General features: G+C 43.4%; 1 protein-coding gene across 1 annotated transcript; it reads right to left on the bottom strand.

Annotated features, from left to right (window-relative positions):
- Positions 1-501: 501 nt before the first annotated feature.
- Positions 502-6,023, bottom strand: LOC116244880 (uncharacterized). The gene is made up of 4 exons (XM_031616695.1): positions 5,895-6,023; positions 5,080-5,235; positions 3,910-3,999; positions 502-1,101 (listed from the first exon to the last, which is right to left on the bottom strand). Exons 1-4 carry the CDS (start codon positions 6,021-6,023, stop codon positions 502-504), a joined length of 975 nt encoding a protein of 324 aa, XP_031472555.1.
- Between the last annotated feature and the right edge of the window lie 5,700 nt (positions 6,024-11,723).

Genomic DNA, 11,723 nt, shown 5'->3' on the forward strand with positions numbered 1-11,723 from the left:
CCAACGTTTTCTTTATAAAAAGATCGTAACCTAAAAAAACTAGGTTGATCATTTCATAAACAAAATGTACAATATCGGTATGCTGCTGTATTACTTTCTCTTCGGAAGGTGTCTATTCGAGCATGACGATTTATAAGTTTCAATATACCTGAAGGAAAACGTAAAGGAAGTTCCATTTCCTTACCACACCAAGGCAATATATACCAAAAAGACAAGAATGTTCATCGAAAGTTGCATCCTCGGTCGATTCGAACATATGCAAATGGTGAAGGAACATGGATGGATTAAGTAAAATTTAATCTAACTTTTATGATACTTCCAGTTTTATAATATGTATAAGAATGATTTCATCTTGATCAATTAGCCTGTTTTATATTGTCGTTTGAAGCCTAGTTGCTGACTAATTCGCTTTGACCCAGTTTTTTCATTTTTGGACGCTTGGGATTAGAGATGACTTGCATTGCAATGATCGACACGATTCTGAAAAGAATCCAATACCGATCAAGATGACAATGTTGAGCCATAGATCAACTGGAGTTCTAGGCTAAATATCCTTGGAGATTCCGACGGCGTCCATTCCTGCCTGGAACCATACTTGAAGGGTGAAAGGTACATGATAGGGTAGAAGATTACTCTGATATCGTCCACGTTGTCCAAATTGATGAAGAAACCGCCGAGAAGCATGAAAGGAATGATGAGCACAGGGACCAAAGCCATAGCAGTCTCCAGCTTAGGAATGAGTGCAGCGTAGAGAAGTCCATAACTTGCAGAACAGAAGTAAACACCGTTCACCATAGCGACTAGTTTAAAGCATTCTTCGGCAGTTTGCGCGCCAAAGCTAGTGGCCCAGTAGATGATAATGGCTCCAGCGGTTGGGTATACAAGTTCAAAGGGGAAGTTGATGGCAGTTCTTGAGAGGAAATAGGTGAAAGTTGTGTAACTTTTGCTGAAACGCTCACGCAAAAAGACTGGTCTTTCGCTGGCGAAGGTGGCAAGAGTACCCTGGATGCCTCCGAAAGCGTTAGAAGCCACCAAGAAGAAGATCACTCCTCGAATGTTTTGCAATTTCTCAGGGTGGCCGACCAAATCGATTGGACCAATCTACATAAAACAATCCTTACATTTCCGAAGACCAAGAGCACGATGAGAGCAGTGAAGACAGACTGGATCAGTTTGAAGAAGACATCCATAGGGTTCCTGATCTGGCAGATGAGTGCACGATAGACGATGAGATAAATTTCATAGAAGAGTGAAATCTATCCGCGAGCTTGGATCTCCACAGGCTCCAACTTGTCATTTTCAACGAACTTGTGGAATTTCGAGTTGTGGTAGAAGGACTAGAACTTTAAAACCTTCTCATCGTGCTTCGCCTTCGCCTACTCATATGATTCACCCTCGCCCAGATCCTCAGCTTCGGTGATGCTCATCATGTCCAGGTAGAACTCAGATGCGTTCATGAGTTGGGGACACTTGAAACCCTGAGCTTCGAAGTGGTCGTAGGCCTACTGGGCAGCTCCCTGATAGATGCAGCGACCGTCCACGAGGAGCATAAGTCTGTCAAATTCGCAGAAAAGTTCGGATGAAGGCTGATGGATGGTTGAAATCACAGTTTTTCCCTCCTTCGCCAAGTTTTTAAGCAGAAGGATAACCTGAAGGGCAGTAGTTGAGTCAAGACCAGTGGTCGGCTCATCCAAGAAGATGATACTTGGATTGGTGATTAACTCCACTCCAATTGAGGTTCTCTTCCTCTCTCCACCACTGATGCCCTTGATGAAGGTGTTTCCCACCTTGACGTCAGCACAGCTAACAAGTCCCAATTCGCTGATCAAATCCTCTACAATTTTATGTTTTTCGGCTTAAGGTTCATTTACTCTCAAGTTACAGGCAAATTGGAAGCACTCTCTTGGAGTTAGGGTCCCCAGGAGCGCATCTTCCTGCATGACGTAGCCGATCTGGTTTGAATAGGGCTCAACAGACTTGATTGGCTGACTGTTGAATCTGAGCTAACCTTCCACGATCAAATTATCTGACATAAGTCTACCGGATAGGAAGTTGAGGAGGGTGGTCTTTCCTGAGCCTGAGGGTCCGAGAATGGCTGTGAAGGTGGCAGCTTATATGATTCCTGATTGTCTGTGGAGGATGGTCTTAGCTTAATTCTTGATTTTGGCTTGAATCCTAGTGTCGTAGAAGATCTCTATCTTCGGGGATTCCAAAAGAAACGAGTCTTTATGCTAGGTGAGCAGTTTTTCCTACCTTTATGATTTGGCTTGCATTATCTCGGTTTAATTTCTGATATAATAATGATATCATACTCACATATATACCAATAATTCATAAGGATATTAGTCTCATTCCTCCACCTGACCAAATCTATCAATTTTCACTTTCATAATCGAAAGGACCTATTTTGATGGGTTGGACTGTGGGGGGAATACAGACTAATTATAGCGTTTATGAAATCTAATTTCAAATCAAACTTCATTGTTTTTATATGTAGATTGAAGTAGACCAATCAGACAAGAAGAATGCCAAAAATCGAGTTAAAGTTGGCATCAGAGTGCGCCCCATGATCGCACGATAACTGGTAACGCATGAAAGGACCTGCGTTGACTACCTGTCCAAAACATAAATCGTCATTGGCGGTGATCGACAATACAAATTCGACAGAGTTTTCAAATAAACCTCCACGCAGTAAGAAGTCTATGAAGAGACCGTCAAGTAACTGATCATGGGCTGCTTTGAAGGATACAATGCCGCAGTCCTCGCATACGGACAGACAGGAAGTAAGATGATTGCTATTTAGGTGGAAAAACCTTTACCATGGGCACCAATACGACCACTATGGACTGCAATGAGGAAGGAATGATACCCAAAGTGATCAATGACCTTTTCTCTTAAATCGAGAGAAGAAAGAATGACGCTGAATTCAATGTCAAGGCCTCTTTTTTGGAGATCTACAATGAGCAGATCATTGATCTCCTCGACGGGAATAAGAACATCAAGTATGAGATTGTTTACATAGAGTCAAAGACAATGGCATTTCGATCAGGGAAGAAAAGGATGGCTCAGTCAGCATTTATGGCGCCATTTAGTAGCAGGTTAGCGAAGCATCGCAAATGCTAGCCTTGCTAGACCAGGGAAGTATCAACCGCACCACTGCTGCTACCATGATGAACGAATCCTCTTCAAGATCACATGCCATCTTCACCATCTTCCTCGAACAACATAGATACCACCAGTAGGAAGAAGGATTCATAACTGCCAAGTTTTTCTTTGTTGATCTTGCTGGCTCGGAAAGAGCGAAGAAAACCGGAGCCACTGGCGCCACGCTTAAATAAGGAATTAGCATCAACCTTGGCCTGCTAGAGTTGGGAAATGTGATATCAGCTTTGGCTGTTGATAAAAAGGAACCGCAATTCATCACCTACCGCAACTCAAAATTGACAAGAATCCTGCAAGACAGCCTTGGAGGAAACTCAAACACTTACATGATAGCTTGCATAAGCCCTGCAGAGTCTAACTACGAGTAAAGCTTAAACACTCTCAAGTACGCTAGCAAGGCCATGAACATAAAAAACAAACCAGTTGTCAATAGGGACCCACATTCAGCTCTCTTGAACTCTCTACGTCAAAGAATCAAATAGCTTTAGCAGTAAAACGAGAAACTGCATGAGCTGCTCAAAGGAGAAGGCATTAATTTTTCATCTTCGATCAAAGATTCAAATCCTTCACATTAGTAGTAATTCAAAGCTCTTAGTGGAAAACTATCTGTCCTGTAAAGGAAAAATTAAAAGTCAACTTGGAGCTTAAAGAGGAGAAGAAGAGAAAGAACCAGCTGGAGATTCAAACATATGATTACAACGTGAAAGAGATATGCTGACTGCTCTCCTTTAGCAGATAAAGACAAACCATCCCGATGTTCAGCTCAAACTGGAAGAAAAAAGCATGCCTCTGATTGAAAACTACCTCACAAAGATCCAACAGCTCCAAACATAGCTCCTGGAAAGAGAAAAAGTAAACAATCAGCTTCAAATCTAATAACAAAACTAAGGGAAAGCGGTTAGAGAGACGAGCAAATCCTCCTGAAGAAGAATTAGACCATCTACAACATGGCTCGCTAGAGCAAAGAACTCAAGAAGTCAGTCAATGAACTCAAGAGATAGATCTATCGATTGAATAACATCACTGAGTATGAGCATGAGGAAGAGTAAGAAGGAATGCCCATCATCCATTAGGTCCTCGAAGAAGAGGAGTCCCTATAGGCTGATGAGGAATTCAATGAAGAAGCCAAGGAATTAATGCAAATGAGCAAAACTTAAAAACTGAACTCAAAAAAGTGGAAAATGTGATTGAAGAGAAAGAAGCATTCTCAACAAGATCGCTAATGAACAGATGGAGCTTGAGTATAAGCTTATCGAAGAAATGAAGGAATATATCATCAGAAGATCAGCGAGCTTGAGAAGGAGAAAAACATGCTAATCAAGCAGCAAAGGAGCGAAATCAACTCACATAACACAAGCAAATATTCTGCTAAAATCGACACCCTATAGCAAGAACTAAGGTAGTTTAGAAATAAGGCAAAATAGCAAAAGCAACTTGAAAATAGAGTCAACCAACAGAACCAAACCATCAAAGCACTCGGCAACGATATCAAACATTCAAAATGCAAAAGATATAACTGCACAGATTGCTTAAGCAGGACCAGGAAATGTTCCAAAAATATAAACACAAACGAACCCAAGAACTTATGTACGCCAAAAAGGAAAATCTCAAGAAAGATGTCCAGATTCGGAAGTTGACAAACGAAAATAAGAAGAAAAATTGGTGCATGATGAGGAAAAATGATGAACTCAAGAGGATCAGAAAAGTGAATGAAACCTCAAAAGACTTACAAAGCCATTCAAGACAAGCAGAAGCAGCGAATAACCGAAGCAAAACGTTCCGAATGAAATCAACCAAGAGTAGCTTGACAAGTTGATTGAACGCTGCCTCAAGAACTTACTCATCAAGATCGATCGAGAATTTGACATTGAAAAATACTCCAAAAAATGCCAAGAAATAGATAGATAACTTGATAACCTGGTCAAAGTGCAATCCAATCTTAGCCTCAGCATAGAACGTCTCCAGCTTCAAGATGACAGCTATGAACTGACGATTCAAGAATAGGCTGAAAATAGGAAGGCTGAGAGTGAGATGCGTCTTAATCTTAACGAGATGAATGAACGCATCAACAACCTATAGGAAAATCGTCAATTCTGTGTCAAAAAGTATGAAGAACTCATTTCTGACAGCGAAGAAAGATACAACTATAACTCGGAAACAGAAATCATATACAATCCTGCATATAACACCATAACCGCCATGCGTGATATCTCACGAGCTCTGTTGCGGGCTCTTGAACGACTTCTCATCGAAAATTACAACATAAAAGTCACCAACGAATAGATAGCATCAAGAACAATACTCTTCTCTCTTAGATTGACGAGCTAAAGGAAAGTATAGTCAAGATAAATTTGTAAAACCAGCAAAATGTGTCACGCTTGCGCGAAGAGATGATGTTCAGAATGTATGAAAGCAACTAAATGGATGACTACAACGAGACAGAAGGAAATCCCAAGATTGCCCAGCCAACTAATAACCAAAACGGTGGCAAGCTGAATGATGCAGAGAAGAAAATTATGAAAGAAAGATCATTGAATGACCAGAAACAACAGCAAGTTAAGTTCAGATCTCTAAGTCTGGAGAAGGAAGTGCAACATCATACAGGACAAGTACCAAAGCATGAGAACTCTGTTCGACAAGGATAAGTTCATCGGCAGGCCTATCCGCGAAGAGGAGAACAACATAAACTATACAAACAATCCAGTAAAGGACCAAAGAAAGTACAACTATACCTCTCCTGTTGCCTTCCCCAACAACAAATCATCCAACTCCCAGCACAGCTCAGTCATATAGGAACTGAACAGCATGGCGGAAAAGTTGAAGACCAACTTCAGAGGCGTCAAGAAGTCGCTCAACCTCATCTAGTAGTCTTGCCCTGATGATGAGAATAAGGAAATTCCCTAAGTGGATCGCAGCCTTTCATTCACCAAGTACAAGTGGGAATGCATGTCCACCATCGATGCTCACACGAGTCCCATTTTGGCAATAAAGAACTACAAGCACCTGCTTATTTCCGCCGCCACCAGGAACATTCGATTATGGGATCTATAGACCAACCAAATGAGCTCTGACATCACTGGCCTAAACCTAAACTCTTTTGTCAAGTCACTCGCTGTTGCCCCATAAAAATAGCTTCTTGTAGCCTCCTGTGACAAGTTGATCACTCTATGGGACCTAAGGACATCGAATAATGAAGGAGTGCTCCGCGGTCATAAGGACGAAATTAGAGCTATGAGAATCGTCAATAACTATCTCTTCTCAGCAGGCAAGGGACTGACCAACAGTGGAGGACTGCTAGTTTGGGATTTACGATACCTAAACTTCAACAATCCAATGGAGGAGAAGGAACGCAGTCAGGACATCTTCTCAATGGTATTCTCGCATCAATATATAGACTTCTCACAACAACATCCTCTACTATGGCACACGGGACCACCACGTGCGTAGGCTCAACATCGACAGCATGGAAACCTTAACCACTTTCCAGCCACCACATATGGATACAGTCACTGGACTTGCCATCTCCAGAGGTTACCTCATCAGTGGCTCCAAGGACAAAAATCTGCGCTTGTGGTCGCTGGACAACTCCATATACAATCTAAAATCCACCACCCACGCTTTCAACGACTACATCACGACCGTCTAAAGTAAATCTCTCCTCATTATAGGTGACAATTACCATCCGCTATTCTACTCGGCAGACCGAACAGGGCAAGTGAAGGTAGGCACGGTCCTTAAATAAAAAATCGAATTCATCGGCATTATCTCCCACGCTCAATCAGTCAACTCAGTCTGTTCTCTATAGATAAACAAGGGCATAACTGCAACCGGTTCTTCAGACAAGACAATAAAGTTATGGCAGCCAAACAACGAGACTTTCCACCAACTGGATAGCAACTTTTGAGTGATTTGATGATGCTTCTTACTACTGCATTATTTATTAAAATTAAATATGCTCAGATTATTGAGACAGGAGGCGGGCCTTGCTTCCTCCCTCCTCCATCGCAACCTCTACCTCTGCTACGTCCCTCACCTCATGACCAAACACTATTCGGAATTGACCCAGAGAGCCACCAGACGCACCTTCCTCAACAAAATGGTACTCAACCAGAGCAAAGATGTCATCCATGCCGAATTGAGAAAACCTGAAGATTTAGTCTTGAAACTGAAACAAGAAGGGAAATGCCCTGGAGTCATTCTTCCCCATTCCAAGAACAAGGAAGAAGAAGTTGATGTTGTACTGCCGGCAAGGCCATGAAGACAAGATCATTGAGTGGCCATTATCCCCTTGAGAGGGTTTATGTACGCGCTGGAGGAAAGGACTACCTCTGTGTGCTTTCAAAAGTCAAGTTCAATCTTAAAAACTTCATCGAGAAGGTCTACTTCACCGAGTATGTCCCCGGAAAAGCCAACCACCTTAGCGTTCCCGTCAATGTCACCCATCTACAACTCAATAAGTTTTCCACGGAGGATTCGGCATCAAAATCGACGTTGAACATATAGATATCATTTGCTATAACCACGAGTACCCCACTCGCTTCAACGTGGAGTTAGCTATGTCAACGTCGACGTCCCTACCGCATCGGTGACCTCGCAACACATTCCCGCCAGGCATCATCCTCAATCCAAAGGTAGACCCCAACAAGGAAATCTTCATGCTGTAGACTCCTGAAACCGGAGGCTTGGGAGGAGGAGCAACTTCAGCAGAGCAAATCTTGGAGAATATCAACTACGGCAAGAAAAAACGACGCCAAGCAACCCCAACAGGGCGGAGCAGCCAAGGACGGAGCAGCTGCAGCAGGAAAGGGCGAGGCTGCCAAGGGCGATGCGGGAAGGCGGCTGCAGCAAAGACCGATGCTAAGGCGGCACCAGCAAAGAAAAAGTGATGGTTTAGTAGATAACTAAATAAGTGGATTGGTTGGTCGTTATATTTTGATGATGGTAAGATTGCCGAACGTACCCTGTGCCTTCGAAAACCATCGCAAGATGAATCATGATATGTTTGCCTGAACAGACTATGCCAGGAGAACAATAATGGAGTAGCGTGTCTCTACTGTTGCGAGGAATTCCATCAAGCTCACATCCAAGATGTGATTGCCATAAAGATCATCCTGAACGAGATGGGCAAGCATAAGAAAGAAAGGGATACAATATCTTGAAATTGCTGCTTCAGGGGATCGAGAGTTGCTCCACGCTTAAGGAATTGCAGACCAATCTTGCAGAGATACTGGCATGCAGGGCAAGGCCTGAAAGGTTTGAGGAATTGGTTGATGAATAACTGGAGGCTTTGCAAAAGAAGACGCAGATGTATTACCAGCGTGGGTTGAAACAGCAGATGGAGAAGGAAGTGAGCAATAAATCAGCTTACCTTTCCAAACCAGCAATAACTCCCATTCTCAGCTTCAAAGAAGGCAACAACTACACGCTTAACAGTCCCTTTTCAGCTACCTCCTTCAGAACTAGCTGACAACTATCTTCGGACTGCCTTCCCTTTCCAAGTTCCACAACTCCATCGATATCACTCTCAAAGTAGACAGATACACTCCATCCTGGCTGGCCATCGGTCTCAGCGTCGGCCAGGTCAAATACGAAGACAAATCCCCAAGCACCTCCTCGCCATCTCCAACGGCTGGCTGCCAATAGGGGCATTCTCTAAAAATCAAAACTGAAATTCGGAGGCGGTGACTAAGTGCGGGTAAAATGGGATAAAAACATGGAGCTTCTTGAATTCATCACATCGAAAAACGATCGTCTCGCTTTAAAGTTCTAGAACAAGTGGAACGAGTAAATCTACCTCTGCGTGTGCCTATTCTACCCTGGGGATTCAGTATCGATCCTGGCATGAGAGGGATGGAGTTCTGATTATTTATTGATTAATTGTTGATTTAATGAATATAATATTTACCAGTCAACACCAATTCCCTGTCGAGGTCAATCCTGACAAGGGCTAGTTCGTTGACGAAATACAGTGACTCGCACCAACAGCTCTTGCATCTCCATATGCATCTGCCAGAAGATTAGTCAAATACGACATTTATTCACCAGAAAAGCATTAATCGATGGATGGGGATTGAGGAAGAGGGATAGGGGGATCTGTAATCAGTTGATAAAGATAGGGATTGTGGATAGATTAATCAAGGGATTCGGTAAGATTGGATGTTTGGCGTTAATGATGTCTTGATTGAATGTATGGAAAATCACTCTGAAATAAAATGAAGGATCATTGCAAGTTTTTCTGGGCGGGATTCATAGACAATGGCCGAACAGAGCTTTAAGAATTTCTTACATATTTCATGCTTTCATAAAACTGATTTTGCGGGTAGAACTGCGAAAATCGCTGCGAGTCATTCATGCGTTCGATCTGTTCCTGGTTTTCGATGAGGGAGGGGGCTTTGACCACATGGACGAAGTTGACGTGGCGAAGGTAGCTGGTGTTCGACTATCGGACCGATCGCAGGTCGAGAGGGACTCCCGATGAGCTCGCCCGAGCAGAGATGACTGAGTTTTGGATGGGGATGGGCTGGGGAGCTTCCTATTTGAGTGGAGGGGGATGGCTACTTTCTCCCGCTAGGAGGGCAGAGGAGGGCCAGGGATTTAGCTATCGCAGCAATTACCCATTACTATAATATATCTAGTCACTTCAGTCGCATCAGTCATTCATAATCAAGCCCACCCATCAATCCGCATCTCTCAAATGATTATCCGAATCTTACTGAAAAATCCATCCATCTAATTCAATCCTCTTCCAGCCATCTCCCATCCATTTCCTTTGATATCCCCCCAACCATCCTCGAAAGAGCAAGCCCAATTCTCTCCTTTCCATGCAACCTTAGCGCGATTCTCCAAAAATGAGCGGCTGGTTTAGGAGTGTGATAATTATAAATTATATTGAGTTAAACATATCCATGTCGAAAGATTAAAAAGACGACTTCCTGCGTTACGGTCAAGGTATTCTGCTTCGTGGTTTTAAATCATAAAACTAGCGAAACGATATCGGTTCCTGACGGCGAAGGGCTTCGCGGATACGACAGCAAAGTACGAGACCTATAAGAACCTGCTCTATTTCAAGAACTACCGCAACGCCATCTTCCAAATCATCCCCGCCGCCAATTTCGAAATCAACGATGAACTCAGAAAGAAACTGGAAATCAATAATTAGGAAACACCCAACATCAAGATACTCAAGGCCAGGGCAAAATCAGAAGAATAGCAATTTAACCTACAGATCAAAAAGTATCACACTCACTATCCAGCAAATAAAAAACCAATGTCTGCTTCGGAGATACCGTCATCTTCAAACACGTCGACTCAGACACCTTCCTCTCGGGAACCATCAGACCCTCCAATGGAACCAATGGCGCCTTTACTGTATAGGTCACCAAGAATCTTTCGGATATACTCATCTTTAGAGTACTCCCCTTCAGATCCTACGAAAGGATTGGCATGCCGATCCCCTTTGATTCGCCTGTGAAGCTTCTCAACACGTACAACAACGGCTATCTCACTTTCGAAAAGATTGGAACCAATGCTATCGCCAAGAGTACTCCAAATGTTACGCAGAAACCATCGATTTGGACAAACAGCCAATCATGGCCGACGATTCCTACATCATCCCAGTAAAGACAAACAGCGCTGAGTCCCTAACCTACGAATGCGTGACCCATTTCGTGGACTTGTCCAAATCAACAGAGGACCCAATGCCTTGGGAATTCGTGCTACATATGGTGGAAGTAGACAACGATTCCCTGATCCAGCACGACATCATCTACTTCCAACACACTGAAAAGTAATCCATATTCCACTCAGTGGCGGAGTGCTCTCCACTCAAGGAAAAGAAATCATCCTCAAGGAAATGAAAACTGAAGGCGGAGAGAACTGCCCTTCTATGAATGCCTGTGGGAAATCGAGAAACATGATGCCTCACCCGATGCCTATATCCTAAGACACCTGATGTCGGGCATGACCCTTGGAATTTCCAAAGACAGCGAGGACAAGCCGATAAAGCCAGAGCTATTCGATATCACTGAGGGCGAAGCCGACAAAAACCTAGGCTGGGTTTAGCTGAAGCTGGCCAAGAAGGAAAAGGTGGAAATCAACAGCGATTCCCTGATCAACATCGCATGCGGCGAGTGGTTCCTGGATAAGGTGAAGGACGCTCCGGTGGCCGAGGTGGAGTAGGAGGAGGACAAGAATGAAAGCTTCGTCTTCATTCCTAAATTGAACAAACTAGCAGTCAACGAACTGGAATACGAAGTCAAGAAAGTGAAATTCACCCTGTAGATCTCCAAGAATTGCTTCACCATCAAGGAGATTGATTCTGCACTCAAAAAACAGGTTCTCTTTGCGCTTTCCTTCCACTCGAAGATCATCGACCTCCGTGAAGACCTCAAATGGGGCCCCCAGGAGTCGTAGTCGAAGATTAGCTACATCCGCATGATGCAGGTGACTGAAAAGATCAAATAAATCAAGGATTTCCTCAAAAACGTACCAAAAGAGTTGTCGGATTGCGAATACAGTACCTTTTTGCCTATTCAGTCAAGCCCTCCTTCAAGAGACAGATG

The sequence above is a fragment of the Nymphaea colorata genome, unplaced genomic scaffold (genome assembly GCF_008831285.2).
Source record: "Nymphaea colorata isolate Beijing-Zhang1983 unplaced genomic scaffold, ASM883128v2 scaffold0358, whole genome shotgun sequence".
NCBI classification, from domain to species: domain Eukaryota; kingdom Viridiplantae; phylum Streptophyta; class Magnoliopsida; order Nymphaeales; family Nymphaeaceae; genus Nymphaea; species Nymphaea colorata.